The sequence below is a fragment of the Neodiprion pinetum genome, chromosome 3 (assembly GCF_021155775.2).
Source record: "Neodiprion pinetum isolate iyNeoPine1 chromosome 3, iyNeoPine1.2, whole genome shotgun sequence".
Lineage (NCBI taxonomy): Eukaryota > Metazoa > Arthropoda > Insecta > Hymenoptera > Diprionidae > Neodiprion > Neodiprion pinetum.
Window position 1 is genome coordinate 23,592,881 of NC_060234.1, and position 27,053 is coordinate 23,619,933.

The window sequence follows — 27,053 nt, forward strand, 5'->3', positions numbered from 1 at the left end:
GAAAACCGTTGTAAAGTAACGGTTTGAAAAGTGTCACTTAAGCTAATTCAATTGAATTTGATCAAAAGATATGGAAAGAATTGGATACCTATCAACTTCACCCATAGATAAATCTTACTATTTAATCGATTGTCACGAATAATAGCTCATTTTCTGAATAAATCATTTCTAAAGACATTCTATAACATACATTTTGTACGGCAATAATGAGTTTTTGTTTTTCAATGACGAGTCTATCATTGATAGCTTATCAATAAACTTTTTCGTAGAATTTCTTTTTATCAACTGATTGAATCAAGAAAAAATCTATTATTGATAAACTTCATTGATTAGAATTTATGAAAATTCCGGTAAGGATACAATGTACTTCTAGCAGCGATTAAAGAAAAGAAAAAGAAAAAGGAAAAGAAAAAAAAAAATAGTAAAACAACGTGACGTTATCTGAACAACAATGCGACATCGTCATAATTAAAATAACAAAATCATGCCCGCGAAATAAAGATGTTGTTTCAGGAGACGAAAGATCCCGTACCGATTGGAGATAAACTCAAGTAAGAAGTTCGGTTGTCGAAAATCGGTACCTTTCAATCATTACATCTGTATATTATTTGTCATTATTTATCGTATTCCCAAGCTACGGAATAAAACGTGGCGATTGTTGTTGCGATTTTGTCGTCTAGTCGTCGAACGCGCGTTCATATCTTCGGCTATCGTCCCGCAGAGGCGCAGTCGACACGCGAGTTGATTCAGGAAGCAGAAAACCGTGATGTCTGCGCAGAGCTCGTATTATACCGCGTTTCCACGCCGGCGAGGCCGAATGCTTCTCCGTCTTTCGCCGCAGCCGCGTGGCCCGGTCTGACAAGTGTGCGTTCTGACAGTTGATCTCCCCGTGGCGAGGATTAAAACGACGTAAAAGCGCGCAAAAGGAATCGGGTAAAATATGAACGGAGTCGACGAAAGGAACGCGGGTCAAGGAGTCGAAATCAAAGGAGGTCTCCGAGTTTCGTTCCTCCGCTGACATCGAGCTTTCACGGGGAACACTTGCCGGACATTATAATGCAGCAAAGAGGAGACGAAAGCGAATAGATTCGCTCGTACCACACTGCGAACACGTATCATCGTTGTGTAATTAATGGCATATACGACGGTTGTGTAAACATATTATATATCACGACGTTATATGCGACTTACATATTGAAACGCCGAGGACTCGGCACTGCGCTGTAATAAAGTGGCGTGTTTGTGTGCGTACGTATTTTTGTGTTCTGCAGTATCAGCGAATGAATAATTCACGGTTTCGGGTCAGTTTTGCTGTCACGAAAATATTATACGACTTGCGGATGATTGAAGAATATATATTATATATATATATATATTTTCATTTTCTGGAGTATCGCGATGAAGGATACGACGATTACCACGTGCGCCGATGTTTATCACTGGAGCAACATTGATGAAATCCCCAGCACTTCGAAAAGGTAAGCGTAAAAAACGGTGACACTCGACCAACTTATTTATACATCATCGATACTATTTAGAAGGTCCAAATATTCCAAATCCATTATTCTTCTACAATCTCCAATTTCGAAGGTTTCGTTCATCCCGAAATTAAGTATGAAACCTCCGGCATTGATCGCGACAATTCGGTTCGCATTATTTCCACAAACCTCCCCGCAATCAATATTATCTTGTCAACGTATAATTTGTAATGATTTCTGCGAATCCATTTTCCGGACAATTCTAAATTCAACGATTTTTATTCCTTTTTCGACGCGTGTGTGCGCATGTGTGCACGTGTGAGCAATTTTTTGTCCAACGGTATCTGGGGAACGTGTGAACAGATTGCTTTGCTTAGTTTAGAACTAAATTTTGATTTTCATAAGTCGAGTGATATTCATAGGTGGATTTTGAATTATCGAAATAACGAAATTTAAAAAACATTCCATTCGTTAATGATTTATGGGCTCGAAACGCATCCAAGCGGGAAGTTGTGCTATGAGTACAAGCTTGTGATGTTACATCACATTGCGGGCATCGGGAAAAAGCATTTCCAATACTTTGGGGACAATTCCCGCCACTGTACAAAATCGAAAAGCATTCGGTCTTGCTTTTATCTAGTGTCGGGTTGTGTGTTACTGGGTGCTTTTCACTAACTTCCAGCTCTGGATAGGTCAAGATTACAATTCGACAATTTAGAAATTTAAACAAAACCGAGACGTGAGTAGCGCTGAGGTGCAATGAGCGGCAAAGTAAAACGGCTGAGTTTACTGTGAAACAAAACGCAGGAATCGTGATAACTCTTCACTAACGAGTGTTGCATCTTTGTTATCAGCTACCGTAGAATCCTCACTTCCTGCAGCAAGTCTCTTCGACTGCGCGATATTCAAATCGCAAAAATACTTTTTGTACCTACATTCAGACGTATTTGCTTAAGCAACAATATATTTAATAACGTATATAAATAACAGATTTAAATAATGATGCATGTTCGTATAACGTCGTGCAACAGCCTTTGGAGTATTCATAATCAGCCAATTGGGTTTCCTTTATACGATTCATCGTTGACTATTAATTTTATCACTTTTATAATTATACTCAGTATCAGTCCAATTTTAATCCGATATCACGTATCAGTACCGACAAAAACAATACTATATCACGTATCCGTAAGTCAGGCGAGAATAATTGTGTTCGGCTCCTTTCTGATGAAACAGTTTTTGCGCTTGTGTTTCCACATCCCTAATCTCTTCGATTATATTCTGTCATAAGAGTGTTTTTTTTCCAACGGCGTGGTGCTTGTAATTTTTTTCTTAAAACGATTGTACAGGTACACAAACCGAAGTGGATTCTGACCGATTCAAGGCCGCCAATTAAATAGAAGGTGCAGACGACAACCGTGACTTTGAATGGGTCAGAATTGACCTCGATTTTTGTGCTTACCGACATTGACCTCTCCGATTGCTGATTTTCCTTTGGGTCTAATTATATGGATCTGAACGCGGAATTTATTGTCTGAATACCTGCGTTGTGCGTGTGAACAAGGAATGGCGAAATTGCACGTTACGTCATTGACGAATTCGAGTAAGGTATCCTGAACTCCTTCTCTGCTTCCTATTTCTCACGGTATTCCGAAGGGCATTCTAACAACAAAGTGCTCGTAAACGCTTCACAGTGGTCGCAAGGTCTTGCAGTTTTACAAGCACCTATCTAATATACGTCACCATGTATACAGGCTGTGCAGGCGGTTGAAAAACAGGTGTAAGCTGTTCTGGCCTGATCCTTATCTGGGGTCGTTCTTATCGACGATGCGGAATTGTCCGTGTAAACTCACACGTATAATAATTTGCACAAATGTTTCCTCGTCGGTATTTCATACCGTGTAAATGGACAACTTGTTTGACACTGTATGTAGTCAAATTCGAGACACGTCGTATTGATCAATCGCCCCTCACGACTCGCAGTCTTTAACGTTTGAAAAGCAATAAACGACGGCTGATTATTGATCGCTGAAATAATTCAACATCATTCGTATTGAAACAGTCTGATGTTATTATACGTCACTCAACCTTCGGCTGTCGGGTTATCTGCAAGTATTACACGCAGCATTTTGTGCGAGGATCAAGGCAGCAACCGCAGTTCAGGCCATTCGATGGTAATTCACTCGATGCCTTTTTTTGCCTCGCGCCGATATTGTGAAACTGAATAAAATTTCGTCCGATTGTCTGACCCCCCATTATGCGTTTTTTTTCGACGACAAGATAACGTCTTGCCGCCGAAGTCTGGACGTCGTCGACTTAGCTCGGAGAACGATCGTGAGAGAAAGATGTACCCTCGTTTAACTCGGGCACCGAGTGCTTCCGGTGCTTAAACCCACACTTATTGTCAGCTTGACTGGCGAGGAAAGCACCCGCCAACCGTAGACAATAACTCATTAACTCGCTTACTTTATACTGACTCGAGACGTCCGAAGTCGCCCGGATCAAACTGATTTAATTTCAACTCACGACTCACCGTTGATTTACTATACATATACGCGCCTCATTTTGTAAATATTTTCGTGATATTACTGCGTGGTCGAAGTCTGTTTGTCTAATCAACGTTTTTAATTTAGTGTAAATTGTTTCTCAAACTTGTGCAATATTATTAAAATATTTTATCGGTTTCGGTATCGCCAGCTGCTTTGTGAGGTGATTTTAGAGAACATCCTGGTTTATTCCAATTTCAAAACTCAGTTTTGTGGGCAAGCACTCGATTACGGATTCCGATTAGCAGTAAATTCTTCACGTTGGCCGGTTCAAGTGGTAATATGAGTTTTAAAACGTACTAGTACTGTCTAATAGTAATGACTTGAGACTCGATAATTTATCGTTGGTAATAGCTCAGCTGTGAAAGTGAAAATTTAATAACTGTTCAGCGATATCTACTCTCGGCATCTAATTTATGGTTCTTATTTATTCATTGCACACAGTAAATTTGTCAAAAATTTCTAATTATCGTTTAACGATAAAAATTCCTCAACACCCAAAAATTCATCTACCAAATTCTTATGCCTTCTTTGTTGAAAACAAATGCCTGCTCAGATTCGAAATAAGACGTAAAGGTAATTTTGCTTCGAACTTAAATGTTATAATTTCACTCGTCGAAATATCTTGACCGTTGTGATTAATAATTTAAAGTTTCTCTAAATCTTAGTCTGATTTGTTTACAAATGGGATATTCTACGTCAAATCGACTTGGGTCTAAATTTTCACCCCTCCAATTTGGCTCGTGCTTTTTATATGACTGTTTTGAATCTCGAAAGCTCTAATTTTTTTCAGAAATTTTAGAAGAGTCTGACAAATATTTCAAAAACCTGGTTGTACATATGAAAATGTTTTAGCAACCATCCATAGTGAACTGAGTCTTCCTCTTACTTGCTTTTTATGTTTCTTACGAAAAAAGATTAAAAAAAAAAGAATGAGATAAAAGCACTAAGCTCAAGGCTCCAAATTTTTTATATCTTGTACATGATATTTCAAAATTGCTTCAGATTTTCAAATTGTGTCGATCGATATGGCCGTTCTCAAAAACTGTAGCTAATTTCGATAGATTAGAAATATTTCGAGAAAACTAGTATTTTCGACAGTTCATACAATCATATAAAACATCGTGAGCCAAACGACAGATGTTAAGTTTCAGATTCAGGTCGACTTGATACGGAATGCCTCATATCTATAGTGAACATGCGGTCAGCCAACCAAACGCACAAATGTTAGTACACATTTACATTCCTCTCGCTGTATTATACAATAGCACACCATCAACGTGTCCACCGAACGCTGCGATTACGATTGCGAATTCCGCTTTCCGTCTTTTACACAGATGGGTATACAAAAGAATATTAAAACATGAACTCTTTTATTATCATACTACCGTGCTTTTGTCTGACTTACCGATGAGTGATTAATTTCGATAAACTACAATGCTTGTTCAATTTTCAGAGTGAATATCCGTCCTTAAATTTCCTTCTCCAAAGTATGACTCGTAAATTTTCAGATGATAATGACGCGTCGAGTGTGACGTTCGCATTGAAATGTTAATGAAGTGAAAAAATTAAACACATGACCGTGAACAGAGTTCAACAAGTGATACTGGAATTCCATTTTATTCGAAGAAGATCTTTCATGAACTTTTAAAAAAGTCTTGGAGGTTCTTAGACATGTGTATCAGGGTATTTCGTTTGGAAGCTTAACTTTTTGCGCTGCCATCTGACAAACTTGTTGGATAAGATACTAAAAAAATCATCACGAAAAAATATATATTGAATCTAGTTATAAAACATCACTCTCGGAATTCGAAGTTTTCCAACTTAAATAACTTGGAGGGAAACTTGACCGTGAGGGTATTTTGTAGAGAGTTAAATTTCCTACAAAAGTGTCCTGTTAGTTAAATCCAGAGCTTAAGTGGTTAAAAAGTTACAAGCCTCGGTTTGAAAATCAATTTCATGTAAGAATATATCTGTGACCGTCATTTGTGATTAAATAAATTATCGAGCTTACAAGGAAAATTCAAATTGAGAATTTTTAGGTAATTCGGTTCTCTATAAAAATGTCTGCAATCCAAAATCAATCATCCACAAAATGCTTATTGCCTCAAATCTGTACTATTAAATGAAGCTGATGGATAAAAATTTGAAACGAAAAATTATATTCTTTCCATGTAACATTTCTTGAAAGAGAAAACTTTGAATCCAAGACCAATCTTTCAAATCTGGATATAACATACAAGCTTCGGCGAGGATTTATTTTCTACCGTGTAATGGAGGGCTTCGACTGTTGATGAAAAAAAATTTTCTGTCGAAACGAAACACACTAACGTGCATCTTTGAAGAAGAATTGGTTCGATTGAATTCATCTTGCAGTTTGGCTTTAGTCGGAGCGTGGATACCTTGGTGTCAGAATTTTTTGCCAGACTGTACGCCCGATGCATCCTTAAGCTTACCAGACTGTTCACCCAGTTCATGCTTTCCTTCATCGACGCATTCGTGCGTTATATATACTCTTGCCTGCAGAGCAGCACGAAGCACACGGAGCACGTGCGTATAATTCCTCGTAATTTGATCTGCAGAGTAGGCGTATACGTATACAAGGTTTCCGAGCATTTTGAGAACGTCCGTTTTCTTTGTTGCGTTGTACAAACCACTGCGGGCTTTCTAACTTCCGTGAAAAAAAGTTGAGCTTCGAGAATTCAAATAATAAAAATATATTTGCTGAGCAATACCGGTCTCAAGTTACGGATCCGCATCCCGCTGCGGAGAAATTTTTATTACTCTTGAGACCGTGCTCATCCGGTTTGAGAAATGATTTATCGGCATGATCGGCAAAATGGACAACTCTCTCTACCCTTCCGTACCACAGGCTTATAACAACGCCGAGGGGGTATTTCGACTCCGTAAACGACATCAGGATTGTACGTAAGGAAGGATGACCGACGGGATTTTTTATTCAACCCCCCTCCGAAGTCTCTCTTGCCTTTGTGTCGGTGAAACCGGTGCTCAATAGGTACGAACTATTGCTGCTTCGACAGCTTCGATTAATCGTTTTCCCGATTAATCGATTAATCGAAGTTGCCTTACAATAGTTTCACAAGTCAATCGGTACATGGCTCGCGACACATTTACGATGTTCGAACTGAGTCATGACTCATACGTACGGAATCTGTAGTTCGAATATAATAAATGAGTTGCGAGTCGTGTACCGATTTTTCTGAAATTAAAATTATTATAAGGCTGCTTCGATTAATCGATCAGTCGAAATAACGATTTATGGAAAAACTCAACTAATCGATTAATCGATCAATCGAAAGAATGATTAATCGAAGCTTCCGATCAATCGATTAATTGCACAGCACTATGATCGACGATAATTACATTTCCGTCTTACGGCTGACACAAAACTGTGCGAAACTCGATGGACTGCTTCTTTCCAAGGTTCCTAACTTGTACAATCAGCTGACGCGGAGTAACGTGAATTTTCACCGTACAGATACCGAATTTCCATCGTGTCATTTAACAGCTTGTTAGATTTCTGACAATCGTCCCAGCGGGTGACGAGATATCGAGCTCGCAGTGCTGCAAGATTGCGATGCATTTTCACTTGTAGTTGTGGTTTTGCGAGGCTGCGTCACTGGCTGCTTTAGGTTGAGTTGCAGCATTGCGAAACACACGTGTATCGCCACGAGGGACACTCAAACCAATTCTCCCGCCTCGTAATTATCATCCGCAAGCATCGTTACTCGGATAAACAAGATCGCCTCCCATCGAATGAACGACCACGCTGCTTGTAACCGATCGGTGCATGTTTACTGTTTGCTCGATCTGCAGATCGGGTATTACAATCAACAACTATGGCCGGCTTTTGCCTGCGAGATCTGGAGGCAGTTGGAAGATTTTTTTTTTTTTTTTTCGCCTCGCCGTCTATATAATTTGGTTTTTAAAACTTTCTGAAATGACACTCTGTCCCTGACTTTTTGCTCCGACGTATCAGACTTCGAGTCGCTTTTTCTATATTTTTGTAAATATTAAAACTAAGTAGTTCGTACAAAAAAATAGATGCAACGGACTTCCATTGTTCCTGATACATTTTAGGCATAGTTCTGCCGGTTTAACTCTAAGGAAGCAAATTAAAAAAATTATCCGCCAACTTTCCATAGTAGATTATCTTTTTCGAAAACCGGCCAATTTCACTAGTCGTGAGGAGTTGAATGGTTCTGCATAATAAACAACAATAGTTCTACTCTTGGAGCTACGTCAGAAATATTTTTATAAATTATCGAACAACTTTTTTCAAAATCTTAGCTACCAGATCCTGATATCCTGGCGTAGCGGCAAGAGTTTTGGACTGACTTCGAGTCCTGCAGTGTATTTCTAGTACTTTCACGCGATGAAAACTGGTTTGATTTTTTTTTTCTCAATTTTTAAACCTTAATTGATATTTTTTCAGTTTCTCATCACAGCTGAAACGTGCAATTTCAAACAAACTAATGATTATATTTAGGGAAGAGGCGGGTAAAATGGGCTACTTAAGAGGGGAATAACGTTAGACCAATTTCGACAACGCAATTTCTTTGTTTTTGGCCTAAAAAAACATCACAAGCGTTATCGAAGTTTTTGAAAATCCCATTTGATTGTACAGTGGACCCATTTTTCCCGCCTTTCCCCTATCCATGTCCAAAATTCGAGAATGCTTACAATGATTTTGTCCAGACAAGGCGCGGACTCTAATCACACAGGTCAGATATTGTCCATCCGTGCCATTGACAGGGCATAAAATTAGGGTTAGGTATCTTACTCTGAATGGTAAAGTGCATAAAATTCAGCTATTCAAAAGTGCACATGCGCCCAAGAAAACCCTAGCGCGTAAAATCAAGCACTTCAGTTGTGCACACGCGCCGACGCCGTTTTACCACACTGTTCGGAAATGGAATGAAAATCAAGCAAGCGCGAAAAATTATGAATATCAAGTTTAAATACCGCGGTACATTAGTCGAAAAATCTAGATATCGCATCGAACATCATCCGCCGACTTGATAAGGAGACCTACAGTAAATTAATACGAAATTTCTCGACAATTCCCAGTTTTCGAGCGGTTTTCCAGACCGATGGCCACCCCGACTTTTCTCACGTCAATATTCTTGTCTTGGCGAACGATCACCGAACGTTTCCAAAGACGATCCATGCAGGAGCAGCAGCGTCGATACCTCGGAGTCGAGTGTCTGGTTCAATTCTCACTCGGCCGCATTCTCGACCGGACTTTATAACCCGCTTCTCACCCACCCGCGTCCCGCTCTCATTCTCTCTTTCTCTCTTTATCTCTCTGGCTTCTTCCCTGCTAGCTGTAGCAGTTCTCCAACAAGCACGCTTGTGTGTCTATTTCATTGCAGATCTGCCTGTGTGTCTCGCAAGTGATGCAATCAAACCACCATGCGAACCGAGAGCACAACGCCTACCTAGAATGCTTCACCAACCGCTTGACTCGTTTAATATCGACGTAAAAGCACCGGCTGGTAAAAGCCATCCGGAATAATTGTAGGTCGCACAGTGAGACCTCCGAGCTGTTGACGCGATGATCGCGTGACGCGCGTCCGACGTTTCGTTTTAAAATCAAGCTTTTTACCGCGCTGTTTCTCATCGTCGGTAATGATATCGTTCCACTCAAAGTTCGCAATATATATAATACGTATATGCAAAATTGGGGTATAAACTGGCGACGTTAGTACAGTCCAACGATATGGTTTAACCGCTTCTTCTACCTGCGATGCATCTGCGCCGTTGCTTGTAGATTAGGTACGCCAGCCATGCCAACCTAGATTGTCATTATTCCACCAGTGAGTTACACGAATCCCCTTGAAAACTACTAGACTCCTCCGTGTTCTTTATCTCGATTGACGAATCGACAAAAACATCGATTATTTGACTTGTTTTTGTAATGAATCTGGTGCCAAAAAAGACCATTTTTATCTGACAATTTTTGTGGACAACACTTTTACCGAATTTCTGCTAAAAAACTAAAATGTATTTGACACAAGTCGGAATTACAAGGTTTTCATGGGCTAGCGTACCTATTCAAGGTGTGGACGTGACCAGGTGGGTTTCGGATTAACATGACGATCTGATTTACAACTGCTTCGGAATTACGTAATCAGATAAATTTAGACACACTGTGACGTGACCGTTTGAACGAGATGGTAATGCGAACTGAATTCCGAAATTGACGACTTCATGAATAATGTATTACATGATACATTATTTTCAAACAATATATTCCCCGTGCCTGTTTCGAGCTGACGGCTATTCACCCGATAAGTTCGACAAAAGCCGGTATTGACTATTCGAATGCAATACTGATGCACGATCGTGATTTCGATGCCGGTCATCCAGATTACCGTTATCGGGTGCGGTATGTAATGAGCCATTCACACTTTTATCCGTTATTAAAACCGCCGCAGTACGTGTAGAATATATCTGATTTATTAAAGATTTTCCAAAATATATTAGGCAGGCCGCAGTAGAATCCTTCCATCATACAGTCGTATCATTTGCTCTCAATTTGACCCACAAGCTGACGAAGGTACATTTTACTTGGTCGAAAATGATGTTCGTTTGATTCAAGTCAGGTGCACTTGAAACAAGTGAAATCATTCAAACCAAAGTTATTAATCGTTTGAATAGATACCTGACAATCATTTTGGCATATAATTTCTTACGGATTGCAAAATCGCTATTAGGATTCGAGTAAGCGTCGTTTCAACTGAATATTGACAAGTTGAATCAAGTTGAGGATGCCTGCTGGTTATATTACTAAGAACTTGCAGATCTTTCACAGTTGTAACGACCCAACAGCTTGTTCGTAGATTTGCGAAGCCGTAGCCACAGCTGTCTGACTAGCGCAGTGACATTTGAACACGTCCAAAGCGAGGTATCTGCTTACTCGAACACTTGTTTGTCATCGGCATACTTGCACTGCTGGACGACGAAGACGTGCTCGGTAGACCGATGCTAGCAGGCTCTCGTGTACGAGAAAATTCTTCTTGCACGTGCATTCGCCGTCGTTCCAAAGGTGATATACTTGGACGATAAAAATTTAGCGCGACGGATAACGTTTGGATTGAAGATTTATTTCGTCATTTCCGCGTTATCAGTAATTGTTGTGTATTGGCAAATGACATCTCTAACATTCTCCAAAAATACTCGTATCTCATCGACGATGTCAAAGGTCGTCGTTGACGAGCTTCTAAAATATTACCTTACTGTACGGAACACCTTAACAATTTCATACTACCAGGGAATTTGTAATGCTGTTCGTACATACATGCAAAGATGTATGTATGCATGTATGATGAATTCTGTGTTGAATTCGTTACGTACTTCTTTCACACTTTGAGGATTGGTTTCAATAATCTTGTTTTGACTTTGCTGGTCCGTGACTCCGAATTAACCCGTGACGAGCAACGGCGAAATTCAACCAATCTGAGCTTTACGCCGTGCATCGTTTCATGACGCGTACAACTTCACTCAAGCGTACGTTGCGGAATCAGAATAAAAAGCACAAGAGTTTTTAAAGTTCATCCAAACCACATATAGAGTGAAGTCGTAAATTACGTGGCACGAAATAGTTTTCCTATCACAGGCATCATGAATAAAACGACTGGCACCATATTTTCCCAAAAACAAACAGTAATTTCGTCTGACGAATTACCATCAAGCCGTAAATTTTGAGTCAGGAATTTATAGGGGTCGCTATACGTTTGTTATCCGTTATCAGTTTTATAGTCCCATGCAGCTTGTTCCGTTGCTCTAAAAGATCAAATAAAACTAGAGAACGGAAAGCGTCAAAAAAAAATTCACGCCTGGTGTTTGTCACACCTTTTTTCATACCATCTGTCTCATTTTATTTTTCTCGCGTGATGTACAACCTTCGGGCAGAGTTTCTTCTTCCGCTACTCCTCGCCGACAATCGCCGCAAATCTCGTTCAGATTGATGGCACCATGATCAGGCGATGAGCATGCCATTATTCTAACGCCTGCGACTGCCGAGTCCGTAGGGCAAAAATGCCCAATCACAATCAAGCAAGGCGAAACCACCGTTACTGTCGCTTAGTTGTTACCAGGGCTCGGAAGCGGGAGGAAACATCGGCAATACCCAGAAGGTATGAAAGGTACCGGAGTTCATGGGAGGTCAAAACCAGTTTGAGGAACGGTTCCCCGTTCGCTGGCTCGTCCCTGACAATCGGTTGGAACGGTGACAGTCGTTTGTAAGCCGTGTACTATGTACATGCGATCATGATTGCCTAGTCTTCGACCTAGTCTCGTTGCTTCGGATCGTTGATGATGCGGTGTTTCATTTCTTCCAAGTTTGTCGAAACGCCGGCTTGACTTACCCTGAGGTTAAATATAACCACGTGCAGGTAACAATCTGAAATCGGTTATACTGCAGTCGCGAAAAGTGTGATTTGGACAGGACTCTACCGGGTTTCATTTTTGTGCTATCGTAGTTGTAATACGGTCATCGCCTCCAAAGCTTGAATCAATCGGTAGACCAGACCGGATACTATGGATTCACTCTCTAGTGAAAATCGTTATATTCTAACTGTCAGTTCAACGCCTGGAACTGTGTAGGCTACCAGATATCCGCCGTGCAAGGTAATTGTCTTAATTTCCCATCTTTAAAGATACAATGTTCGAGATGTTGCTTAAAGTATTTCGGGAAAATGGTTTTCAGTTCATTTGATTAAGTACTAGTTATCGTAAAGGATTGTAAACTTATTGTGAGCTTGAGACATTCGCTCGATGCATCCACCGTACGAAGATTATTGAGAAATTCCATTCCTTGCTACCCCGATACTTGTTGATACTCTTTCGAGGAAAAAACATGAATCTATACGCATTTAGGCAAGCAGTAGTACAGTCATCTACGGAAATTAGGACGTTACCTAGTTACAAGGTCCTCGAATTTAGGACAGCAAAAAAAACCGCGAGTGTTATGCAATCATGATAATCTGCCATCGTACCCCTCTGAGCCGTGTGTACAGTAAGATCACGTTGAAAAGTGTTGTTTCTGAACCCTCTTTCAGGTAGAAGGCTACTAAGTCAACATAACGCAGTTGTTAAAACTTCGGTCCAAAGTGGAAACCGAGGTGAAAAAGTAAATAGACGTTAACGAAATAATAAAAATAAACCGAAACTAAAAAGAAATAAGTGAAGACGAAAGCGGGGTAGAAGAAATGTTCTCCCGATCACGACCTTCGGGACATGGGCGCCACAATTTCGGCCATCCCAAGAAGAATACGAGTGGCAAGAGGCACGGGATTCGTACCTGGATATTCATGAACAAGAAGAAGGACAGACATCACGAACGGTGAGTCGATTCAGCTTTAGTCTGGATCAGATAGCAGACCCCTCTGCACCCATTAAATCACCTTTCCAATCAGCACCAATTTCTCAATCTCATGCGAAAAAAGCACACAGAGGTACTGTGCAGGTTACTTCGCAAAACCGATAATTGGGCGCTGAAAATTGAAAGCACCTAAACGAGGCGGATATTGTGCATTTCAGAACCTAAACAAACTTTTTTACACCGCATTCTAATGCTTGACATGGTTTTGTATCTGCATTTGCGCATTCCTCTTGTACTTACTCTATGCCTCTTTATCTCGTCAAGTAAGCATAATGCATTGATCATTACCGCATGCCACCTGTAAGAAAGTTCTAGAAAATATAAAAGACTACTCTGAAATTCGTCTGCGTAATCTCGTCAAGTGCCTCAGCACGACCATGAAACGCGATACTGAAAATGAGACTTAAAATCTGTAACACAAAATGATCAACTATGTTGCGCAACGCGATTATAAAACATCGTCGCAGGTTCTGCAAAAGTTCTCGTCTGTGAGGGGAGTGTTGAATATTCTTACAAACGCACCGTTGGTGATTTGAAACCTCGGATAAACGAGGTCTTCTTTTTCGTCTTAACATGATTTCAATTGGTAATGCTTAATCGTAGGTTTGGTGTAACGAATGGATAAGAAGCGTATCACTAGTCATTTGATAGTATCGAGTATTCGGAGTTAAGTATGAATACTCTTTGGATTCTGCCGATGGATTGATCTGACGAATCTAAAAGATTTGACATGTTTCTAAAACATTAAAAAATAATTCAAACTTGCTTCAAAAGACAATTCACTCGTCGTGCAAATTTTCGTTGTATACATTGCATTAGTTGCGATGATGTTTCAATAAAAGATTCCAACCTTTTGAAATACGTAATTATGCACACATTTTACAAAAGGTTCAAGATAATACCAACGGATTTTAAGTGATACTAAAAAATCTTCTGAAATCGACTGGAATATATTAAAGGCCCACTATTCAATTGTCATTCAATGAGGCGGAATACCGTAGAATTCAAATTCAGGTCAAACCGTCCCTGTATCTCATTTTCCACCGAAACTCTACCGTGAGATATAAGAATGTCGACTGCTGAATCAATCGAGCGTAAATTTTTTTGCATAAGACCACCAGAACGCTGATTTTCACCCAAAAACTGTTCGCACACTAATGCGAACCACTGAGCAACGAAGTCAAGTCCTACTAAAATTCAAAACTAGGTCAGTGAAACTAAGCGTCAGACACAATCATTTGGATCGAATCTGGTAGTGATCTGGAAATAATTTGCCTGTGTGTATCGGTGCGTTTGCATAGATTTTCAACGCGTAACGTTACAACCAGCTGTTAACCACATGTGTGATACTTCACCAATGTGCTGGTATTCGAAAACTGCAACCTGTACTCAGCAGCAGGGCAATGGATGCGGGCACGTGTGTCCTGGTCTTTGTGCTAGCTATTATCTCGGCGGGATGTGAGGCACTGGATGAAATTTTCAATCTAAAGGTCGTAATCGGGGCTATTTATGGTCGGTTGAATCTGTGACCGTGACTAAAGTGCGTCATACTGCAGTGCGGTGTGCCACTCGCACAGATTCTACTCGCAATTGCTACACTTGACGGAAATTGAAGCCATTCGGACCTCGGGCAATACCCATAAGCGAATGACAATCCAACGCTTTGGTGTTTTCCTGCTGCAGGATGATTATACTTCGCATAGTAAAGTCCTCGCACCATCTCCTGGCCATTTTCTTTATCAGCATTTTCATTAGACAGACGGAGTTACTCACGCAGTAGAGTTCGTTGGAAAGTGTGTCGTGCATTTGTCCAATTACGCAACTTACACATACGTATACCAAATCTGCAACACGCGACCAATTGAGAGTCTGCCTACGAGAATATAAACCGCAACCGCTTGCTGCATCGTCTGTACAACGACATCGTCTTTTCCGACCTCTAAAGCGTTCTATTCATTGTTAATATCAATCCGACTTATTGAATTATCTAGTACGATCAACTCGATGTTCAATTACTTCTATCTTCACGACAAACATATCGCGCAGTTTTGAATCACGATATTTTCGTAACATTTTTCACAGTTGAGCTTCTGGAACATATAATCTGTTCTTTATGCCGAAAGTTACCTGCGTATTTGTAACATAATCCGCCCAATACTGCACTTGTGAATCAATTTTCTGTCAACCCGTTGATGACAATCGGTACAGCTGAGAACTGGTTCAATTAATATCGTAAATCGGAGCTCGAGTCCCTCGGGTATTTTAGTCGTTATACCGATTGGTCGAGTAGCAGGCAAATCGCCACGATCATTTCCGAATGATAACGAACACCCATCCGCGCTACAGTCATCAGTCGTCCTCGAACCTCGAAACTATAAGTTTGGAAAAGGATCATGTTTGACAAAGCAGTTGGTTCAGATTCACGATAAGGCTTCAAAGGCCTGTGTTCGAATATTGACTAGTTAGTGTTTGACGTATTTGACCGACGAATTATACTGCGTGGTGAGTGGTAATTTATTTTTTTGCAGGACGTGTGTTAAAAGTCGTTGGTTTTACCAATTAAACTTGAATTTTAGTATGTATAATCTATTCGGCAAGTAAAGTCTGCAGTAGTTGTAATTCGAAGTAGACGTACCGGGAGGATTCAGTGAATGTGAACGATGCGAATGACGCTTCGCCGGCAGATAGGCATCCCTAGTTGCATCTTACACGCAGTAATGACCCGAAATATCACTTCGGTTGCCTATCTACTGGCGAAGCCTCGTTCGCATCGTTCACATTCACAGAATCCTTCCAGTATAATAACATTTAATTGTAAGTATAATACAAGGATACTGAAGCGAAACCCTTTGTAGTTCAATGGAATTTCCAAATTCGAATCTCAGTAAAACTGGATGTAATTCTATGAAATCTCTGAAGTTCAGTGAACTCTTTTAGTCGGTTAAATCCCATAAAATGTTATAAATTCCACGATATGTCTGAATAGATGGGTTTCGACTTCTTCTGAAATTCACGAACATCCACGAAACTATTGAAGCCTTGAAGACCAAAGAAAATAATCGTTTTGAAATGCTTATGGCTATTGTTCAGAAGCTCGTGCATCTAAAAGTAAATGAAAAATTTGGGGGAATTTGAAGACGGTAATTCTGCGTATTTGCATCACGAGCAAATGACGCTGCATGTTGGGGTATATAACAAAACATCGATAACGCAAACCACAAAATAGTTGACTTTTTTCGTGTTTGATCAACTAACCGATACAGTGCATTATTACTGTACATTGTATGTTGAGCTCTCCGACGCGTCGGTGTATATTTTTACAACGGTTGTTCACTGCACAAGATCGACAGAACCGACAACTGGCAACTCGACATACTCCGGTGCTTACTTAGACACGGAGATTATCAAAAACCAAATTAATCTTTGTTAAATTTTCTCCACACGTGTAAATGACTGTAAATTAAGTAAATTGAGTTTTGTTTGACGGCACAATTTGTAGTGTTCTTATATTTTTGGAGTTGATCGGATGACGATATTTCTTTGAATCAAAGAAAACATTTTTTTTCCACAATAGCTTGTCATATCGAAAAAGCGGATGGTGCTCGGCCGATAAAGAAGGACAAGCGTTAGCTTCAATTATTTTCTTCTCGCGATCAGTGTGGATGACTGTGCGTATCACAAGACACAATTTTGATAACCCCGCATGTTACAGTCATGTTCAGTAATTGGTGGCTCACCAGTTATTTGAAATCATAACTGAAACAAGCTTTCCTTCTATGGAAATTTCATGTACGGTCTTAATTTGATTCTCCAGTCACTTGCGTTTCTATTCAGTGGCACATGAAATTTGCTTAGAAAGGATACTCGTTCCAGTTTTGATTCCAACAAAATACTGAGCCACTGGGAACCTATGATTTAACATTACTGTACGTATGTACATACAAATCGCACCCATGCTGTTAATCAAATCTGGTAAAAATAGAAAACGTACATGTCATAAGGTTTGTGCACGCCGTTTTCATTCGGATAAACTTGACAGTCAATACCATCTAGCTCGGAGGCTTGTAAAAAGCAAATATCGATCGAACGGCGCACGCGTCAATGGCGGCAGCCAATGAAACGATAACTATTATATTTACCGGACTTTTCGCAGCTCAGATTCCGAGGACAAATTGAATCAAACGATCGCCGAATGAAATCAGCATCACAGTCTTTTGGTCCGGCAGAGTCGAAAAGACGAAGAGTGTCGAGCATCGCGATCGTCGGTGACGCGTGGAAAAATATTGCTTCTGTAGCACGTGAATTTTGCTTTTAATCCCAAATCGTACGTACGTAATATATAATACATCTATCGATGACAAATCATTGCTTTTTTTTTTAAGTGATTTTTGATCGGTTTACACACATTTTTCCTCGACGATGTGATTTTTCTTTTGCTACAAATGTATTGGAACCTTGTGCGATTCTGTGCTTGCGTCAAAGATTCTCCCACAGTATAAGTTTCGCCGCTAGCTTATTGCCGATCGGTAAGTACGCGGTTGACATAGCCAAAGTGAATATTTGTAGCTCGTGCATCGATTAGCTTGTTGGATTACTTGGGATATTTACTTGCGCAACGCGGTGTGTTTACCCTCGGTCATATTTGTCTGTATGGCCAATGTCTAGTCGTGTCCGTTGTTGCGTTGGAGATCGTCGAAACTCGTCCACAGTTCTGGTCTTTAATAAATAACCCATTGCGCCACAATGCGTTTTCGGAATCCGTTGCCACAGCACGGTGAATACAAGTAAGATACGCACGAAATTTTCTTCGCTATTGCCATGATTTTTCAATCAGTTAACTAATTCGAGGTTATGTTACATCGCGGCAAAATCTGTCGCACGCTTCGTGACGTTCCTAGACGTTGACGAGCTGTCTGGTCTGGTTGTGTTCGCGATAAAACGCTAACCCTGTTTATTGTCCGAACTTTTATTGATATACATCCATGTGAGGAAATGTTATATCTCCATACTCCTCTCGTATGCGGACTTGAACGTAGTAAAGTCACACATTACACAGCAATCGAACTTCGTCCACCAAAAATTTTAGGTTAATTACATCGAGGGTTGTGGGGACGAAACGCAAAAAGGGCTTGACAGACCCATTCTAGACACAATTCTGAACAAAAACACTTTTGTACACTTTCATTTGCTGCAGAAATAAAGAAATTGCACGGATACTACAAAATCGCAATAGTAAATTTTTTGGCCTCCCAACTAGACATAACCCCTTAAATTTGAATGATAAACCCTTAAAATTGAAAACGTGCCCTAACAATCGTATTTGGGTATTTGGGTATAATGACGCGTGAATATCTTTTAATACTCCCACCCTGCCAAATTTTCGTTTGTTTTTGCGATCCAGCGTAGGTAGATTTTATGCAAATCTATAGTTACTCTCATTCGTGAGAGACCAGATTGTGAAATTATTATGTATTTGGATTGAAATACATATATATATCGTTATCTTGCGGTTGCCTTCGTCGACTATGCAGTATAGCACCTGCAAGGTGAACACTGTCAAGCGTGACCGTGAATAACTATAATCAAACAAACAAATCTTACCTCACTTGAGCAGGCTGCAGCTAAAGCTGGTTAGCAAAGATCAAACGTCGAAATTTGAATGATAACTAATAATTGTGTGTACGTAGTTTCGTGTTATAACGTATATACCGGGTGTTCATTTTCAGCAAATCCAATGTCGTATCTCTATCCTCGAAGATTTCAACGTCATTCTAACTTTCTCAATTGTCGATGTAAAAGAAGAAAACAATACAAATCGATGATTTTTAGTGCACCAGAATTACGGTAGATTGATTTCTACGAAAGGAAGAACTATTCTCACGGTTTTTGCGGACAAACTCCGGAAGATGTGGATATTTTATTCTTTGAGAGCACTCTAAAATTTGTTATCGTTCAGGCTCATTTCGGTACTGTTGTATTTCTCATCTTTTTACCTTTTCTTAGTAATATATGTGTATACGGTATGTTTAACGAGCTACGATAAAAATGGAAAATCGTGAAATTCATGAAATTAAAAAGATATTACGACGTCAGTGAACTCCTGCCGTGATTTAAGAGTTACAATAAAAGAAAATCAGACCTGGAGTGGCGATATCGAGTTAATAAAACGCTTCGTTTCACTTTCACACCCAACTAAGCATGACCTCTCCTTCCTCCCACAATCAGACATATTCCGTCTCGATTTCAGGAATTGTAATAAGAAATTATAATATTAGAATGCGTTCCATGCCTTCATCGCCGTTTTATTTTTTTTTTTTTTCCTATTTTCATTGGCATTATTTATTTCTGCAAATTATGGCACAGTTTGTTTCCTATTATTAACAATAATCCCAAAAACTCTTATCTTTTTTTTTTTACTTAAATGACCGGGCTAATGAGCCATAGTGAGCGTTATAATCACACGAGTCAGATATCACCGATCCAGACGTGTGACACACGCTATTTTTTCCAACCACCGTGGCGGAAAGTTTGATTTAGGAAGCAGAAGTTGCCATTGGCATTGCATAAATAGTCTAAAAGCTGACGACCAAAATGGTCACGTAGTTTTATCGTCATTGAAACTCAGGATAAATACTTACCTGAAGGAACTCTTTTGTGAGAATCGTTCGTTGATCTGGCAGGATCTGGGTGGGGGAAAAACAAAAAAAAAAAAAATAAGGTAAAAGTATCGTCCTTAATTTTTGTTGCAAGCTGTTACCTTAAAACTTTTTTTTCCGCATTATAATTAAGTCTGGCAAAACCTTTCCACCAACCGACTGATTTAAAAATTTTTTCGGGTGTGTTGGGAGTATGGCGGGATAGTTTGCAACAAAAATTAAGAACGATACTTTCACCTTATTTTTGTGGTTTTTCCTCACCCCAAGATACTTGAACGCACCAGGTGCGCCTGCCGGATCGATGATTTTCACAAAAGAATCCTTCAGGTAAGTATTATCCTGAGTTCCATTGCCGATAAAACTACATGACCATTTTCATTGTCAACTTTTCGGCTGAAAGTTGGGGTTAGGTATCTTACACTCAATGGTAAACTATGAATACATAACTTACGCTAATGACACAGTGCGTAACAATATCGAGCACTTCGGTTGTGAGTATGCGCCAATGTCGTTCTACCGCACCGTTTGGAAACTGAGCATTTTACGCCTGCTCCATAAAATCGGACTCTCAAAACTAGTGTTGGAAATGTGTGTATAACAACGAGTCTATACTGTTGGAAGTTCGCGTCAAAGATTCAAACTCCGACTCAGGTTATTAGCGAGTAGTGATTACGTCGTCACTGTAATTACCGTCGCGCAAAAAGATTCGCACGAGCTATAGATTCCAGCCCGGATATTATACTGAGAGAAAAAAAAAGAAGATAAGAAAAAGTCTTTTTTGTAAAGTCAATGGATGAGATAAGAATACGTTCCGAAAGACGTCTCGACCACGCGATTTTTGTATATACCTATGTTTGAAAATGTTTGCCTTATCTCCTTTCACGTCAAAGTCCACTAATTATAGTTCGTGTCTTTTTCATACCCGCGCCGAATATTCTGTACAAAGAGTCAGTCGATAATTAAATATTGAAAAACTCTGATTGTAACGGAGCGCTCATTACAGGATTATCCATTTCTAATCGCTGAATCAGTCTCCCAGGATCGAGATGAAAATCGCTGAAAATTATCATCGTTTGATCAGCAAATGAAAATAAATTACACGCATGACATTCGGAATCTACTCGTACTAGGAGCTAGTCATACTTCTTAGAAATAAGAGTGCCAGCCCATCCCGCTGTTGGGTGACGAACTTGAGCTTCCACTCATTGCTCTAGTCGCACTAAAAATAATAAAATCACGCCACTTTTTTATTCTCGATGTATTGCGAATATTTTGCGGATTTTTTATCACAGCATCATTACTACGTTCTCAGTGTCGCTAATGCGATCTCCCGTTTCGGCCAATAATGAAGTTACGCTTTTATCCGTTCCCGAAGTATGTAAACAAATGTCAATAGTCTGCTGTTTCATTTTGCCTTGGGCAACAAATTCGTGGGCTCACTAACAGTCTTCACCTCGGAGTCAGCCAAGTTCGCCAGTTCGAATTCTACCTACCATTTGCGTGGCACGTCAACGCCGCTCGGGGATCGACTTTAAAGCATCGCATCAGTTAGTTGCGAATGATTAGTACATCGATACCGTCTGGTGTGGTAACACCTTGCTCCGGAAGGATTAACCGGAAGCGGTTCATAGCTTTACAAAAATGGTCATCTGCAAGGAGGAGAACATGTCCTTACTCTATTATCTCGGGTACGTTAACTGAGAAAAGTTTCGTTTGTTTTAGTGATGTTAAAAAAATTGTAGTGACATACGGGTATCGTTACAAATGGAATACAATCAACTATTTGGTGTAATTATTTGTTGTTAATACTACATATTCTGAAAGTTTTTGCAATCTTAAATCTGTTTGTTTAGTTTACTACAATTTTTAAGGAAGTAAGAACTTGACATCAGTTTATTGTTCCACCGAGAAAAAATTATCGCAATATTTCCAAGAATGGTGCACAACTGAACACAGTAAAAAAGAGTCCAAACTCTTACTGGAATTTCTGATAATGTCCCTTCCGATTTCTGAATGACTGAAAGTAAATGCGGATACGTAATTATTCTCAAATTATACCATTCCGTTTCATCGAATTAATGTGAGTTGTTTGTAACCAGAACAAAAAGTAAATTGATCGACAAAATTTTGGATTAGACCACTAAAAAAACTAATCATACGATTGCTGTCGTTGAAGTTGTACAAAACGATTTATTTATGCACATCTGACGGAAAATTTGTTGTTGCTGGATGTCGACAAAAAATAAGAATGTGATATTCAATCCCTGACCAAAGTTTTTCCGAGTGCTTAAGTATGTGAGAATGTTTCAGTGTGAGCAGAAAAAGTAATTTGCGCCCGCACGTGTGTAAAATTTGTCGTTTCACTGAAGTGAATTGTCGATCATTTATAATCTGAAGTCATAGTGACGATTTAGTCATTAAATTCCTGGAACCGCAACGGTTTGGTTTGTATTAATCGTTACGTTATCAGGAATACGCTTAATTCTAGTAATACGATTGTTACCGCGTGATCTAATCAATTAGCGGACACGGTGGTGATAATCATTTCTCGAATATTATCTTTATACATCGCGACGCCCACGTCAGTTCACCTTCGCAAAGAGACGTGAATTGGTGGTCAATCGGACCCAAAATACAATCTATTAAGTCGAGTAGGTATAGGAACTAAGTTCATAATTTGATCTTTTTGTGGCTATTTTATTTACACGATGTTGTCATTGCTGCTGCAAGTATTGAGTAACAACCAAAAACACACGTGTTACGTAAATTTTGCAAGTTCCTAATGTGACGAAACATCTCGAACGAATTCGCACGAGACGTTCGATATTCGGGAAACGTACAAATAATGGATGCATGTGGATCGTTAAATTTTCTCTCTCATTCATCCATTCACCGAAATGATACAACACCTTATGCATTATTCGTAATATCTCGAGATATCGGTGTATGAAGAAGTGAAATAATTCCGAAAATGGCTGCGGGGAAAAATATTTGTCTTTGACATTTAACGCCTACGAACGATTATCTAACAAGCGGGTTTAGGTAGATCATAAATTTCTCGTTTTAAAACGCATTTCGCGTAGAAACAGGTAACGATATTCGTAATGTAATATCATCTGACCCGAACTTTGGAAGCAAAATGCCAAATTCGTGATTAGCAATTAAATGATTTTCAGGGACCGCAATACAGAAAAATTAGACACGTCTTGGGCTTTGGACCGCCATATTTGAGCTGGAGATAAAAAAAAATACAGTTTTTTCTCAATTCACCTTGGATTTATGACTAGCAACCATAGAAAAGTCGCTAGTACCCATTTTTAACCAACTCCGTTCATCCATTCTCAAGATGTTATCATTTTTATTATTTTTAAAAATTTTATCGTTATTCGACAATTATTTTACACAACGTCGAAAACTAGCGTAAAACTCAACATTTCATTTTCGGAGTGATTACAATAACTTCCTTTTTTCTGTAAGAACAGAGAATCGGGAAGTTAAATATTGATCGTACACGTCATAGGCTCTAATTGGCATAAAATAATTCTCATCAAATAAAGTATCACGTGGTTATGAATACACCTCAAAGTCTTTTATCTTCCATAATTTCCACCTTACATTTTCTTTTCATCTTCGGTTCGATTATTTATTTATTTTTATTTCAATACTGCCTCTCTATCAAAAGCTATCGCACCTACCGCGTCGGAGAACGTTGCTAAGAATTCCTTTATGCTTCGCCCGTCGCGATATCCGGTTACAATGCAATCAATGCGATAGTTGTTTAATATTTCAGCTCAATTACAAAACTCCATAATCCTAGCCCGACTCCGTCACCTGCGATACATCGAGTACCGTAAGTGAAATTATTTCGAATGTCAAATTAACAGGCGGATTACGTTGAGAGTTCACCTCAAATTCGGAACTCTAGGAAATTCTACTGAGAAACGTATACAAAAAATTTTCAACCTACTTCGCATTTCATACGTAAATATAAAAAGTTCTCAGCCTTTAGATTGCGCCGCATTGCTAAAATTACTTCAAGCATAGTGACGTGTGTAAATTACACGTCAAGGTGGTACACCTCTGAATTTGATTAAGATACCGACACTCTTTTTCAGCCGAAGGCAACTGTATTACAAAAATTATTTATTGGATTTGATGCATTGAAATTTATCACGAGTTCTTAACCTTCGTACCTAAACTTGAAAAAAATTGAATCAAACAACCATTGCATCGATTTTAGTAAATTTAGTAGATTCTGCACTGAGAAACTAAGATCTGCATGTTGGAATACGAACACCAAGAACAAAATATACTTAGCTGCAGGAACAACCACATCTTATTGTCAAGATAAATATTTTTATAATATGTTAAACTAAAATATTGTCTGAGAAACTATAATTTCAGTGCAGTTTACCGTGTAAATAGTAATACTAATCATAAAATGTAACTCACTTGCTTTTTCTTTCAATGAATTTTGTTGCTCAAAAAAAAAAAAAAAATTAAAAAATAAAAAAAAAAATTGAAAGGGTTGAAACAAATATTCAACGAATAGGATAAAATTTTCTCGCATACGTTAAATAAATTACTTAATAGCTTAGATATTGAAATAAAACTTCTTCGTTTAAAACCAAATCACATGGAATTTTTCTCCGGGTGTAGTAGATCTTATTTGAATCAAATAAATTATTGATTGAATGAACGAAATCAGGGAGAACAAGTAAATACATTCAATTACAAAAAAAAAAAAAAAAGAAAAAAATTTCAGTGTATATCAACAGCGCTTTTATTGAGTAAAAATTAACGGGATTGTGGTATTTGACAATTTCAAACGATACAAGATTTAAATGCGAGTAGTTCTCACTGTAAATTTTGTTCGGCGCGTAATTATCAGATACTCTAGAATTTGTCGTGGGTGTGAAAATTGTCAGGCTGCAGAATGTGCCTAGTTATTACAAATACACGTATCGTAGAGAAATATTTAAATTACAATTCAAGATAATCCATCTCTAAATATGCGATAGGTGTCGATCATCCTTCTTCACTAGGAAGTGTTTCGCTAACATTACACAGCACAAAACTACAAGAGAGACACTCGGGAAACAAATATCTACCTAGATGTTCACGTGCGCATATTTTATTCAAGGTATAGGGCCGTTCCTCCCACTATTACCAGTTGGACAAAACGTACCCGCAATTCTGCCAGACACTTTCGCAATAGGGTTGGAAACAAAAGCGAAAGGTTTTTTTTTTTTACTATATATTCCCCTACACCCCCATGACCGGCCCTATTGAGAGAGTCGACTGTATTTTATTCAAAGTACTAAGTAAGGCCGATTGTCTTTTCGGAAAATACCAAGTACATAATCTGTACGTGTATTCAAGCACTCTGCCTCCAGTAGTAGGACTGTTTATTTAAAAACGAGTCGTTCGGATCGTGGAAATAAATGCTTGGAACGAGAGTAACGAAAACCGGTTAACGAATCTCTAGCACCGAATCACTTTCGAGATTCGAATGATGAAAACTTTTTCTATAATTTTTGATATCTTGAACTGTGTCGTTCAAGATTGCTCAGATTCATTCCAATTCCATCGAACGCGTGTTGTTTCATTCGTCTTCGCCATCGTTGGCGCAAATAACATCGCTGGAGGTTTTTTAAACGACTTTTCCTCCTTCTCCAATTATTGTTTCAGACGATGTGACCGATTGATTCTTGTATAAATTGATCCGCGCGCTTGATTCATCCGATCCTAAAACGTTGGGTATTTCAAATATATGTATAAATATGTACATTCTTAATTTTCATGTGAGAATGCACAATCGTTACACCAATCCTTCAATCATTGGCGAAAATTTTCACCGAATGCTGTAATTGATACAGCAAAAAAGTTTTGGTGCCTGAATTTCTGCATTGCGTTCTCTTGGTCGGTGTGATGATCTTTCTCCCGACTTATCCTACGGAATTTTAGGTTGAAACGCCCGCGTCTTTTTAACGACGTAACTACACGCTTAAAGTAATTGGAAAGCGCAGGCAGTATATGGGCAGACATACCGTACCGTCTCTCGTAATTTCGAACTGACCAATGACCGTGAAGAATTATGCTTCTTCGCCAATTGGACCCTTTTTTTTTTTATGCATGCAGCGCAAGCAGAGTCGTTTCCACTCACGGAGCGATTCGGATTAAGGGGCACCCTAAGACCCACTTGAAATAAAAAATTATACGTACACCATACACTCAGAAAAAACTCTTTCCTTTTTTTGAAAACTCAATTTGCAGACGCATTTTGTGGACAATTTTCTCGTGGAAACGCAATAGTTTGTCGTAAATACCAAAATTAATGAAATAATTGTTTCGAAATTGTAAAAAAATGTTATTAAGTAAAGTATACTTATAAATAGGTACGAAATCCCGATTTTAATTTAGTCAATTTAACCAAATAATGCTTTTTTCATAGTATTATTAAAATATTAAATATGCTCCGGTAGGTTCGATCAAATCGCTGCACACAGTCCACTAAATCTATTCGATGGATTAGGATTAGTAAAATTTACGAAATCATAAGAGCTATTGATTGACTATCGCTATCAAATAATACGTTATATCGTAAAGCTACAAAAGAAATTTTTGTACCGTTAAAAAAACTCTCCGCAACGCGTTAAGAGGATCGTCCAGTGTAAAGGCAGTTTTTATTTAATTTTTGTGAGTATTTTTTCAAGACTAACAATTGAAATAATATTTATACATCATGTCTACACTATTTTTTTTTACATACGTTCCTATCGGTCAGTATACACTAAGGTATATTCAATATTTCGTCTTCACAAAATGTACAAAGTTTTCAGTTACAACAAATGAACAATTATTTTTCAATCTTTACAAAATAATTTCACCTTATAGATCTGATTTCGCAATCGCAACAAAATCTATGGGATTGTGGTGCCAAACCTCTTCTTAAACATTACTT

At 38.9% G+C, this 27,053-nt stretch overlaps 1 protein-coding gene across 13 annotated transcripts in view; it reads left to right on the forward strand.

Annotated features, from left to right (window-relative positions):
• The first annotated feature begins 775 nt into the window (after window positions 1–775).
• Window positions 776–27,053, forward strand: part of LOC124213589 (uncharacterized) — a 38,297-nt gene continuing 12,019 nt past the window's right edge. Inside the window, exons 1-3 of one of the 13 annotated variants that reach the window (XM_069134556.1) lie at window positions 1,384–1,478; window positions 11,963–12,186; window positions 13,111–13,394. In XM_069134556.1, coding sequence (XP_068990657.1) covers window positions 13,261–13,394 — 134 coding nt within the window. In that variant the 5' untranslated portion in view covers window positions 1,384–1,478; window positions 11,963–12,186; window positions 13,111–13,260. Of the gene's footprint in view, window positions 1,479–9,576; window positions 9,674–10,192; window positions 10,437–10,480; window positions 10,608–11,962; window positions 12,187–12,215; window positions 12,680–13,110; window positions 13,395–18,070; window positions 18,218–21,600; window positions 21,778–27,053 lie in introns of those variants that run through there. The other 12 variants (XM_069134554.1, XM_069134550.1, XM_069134552.1 and 9 more) reach the window with 12 other exon arrangements.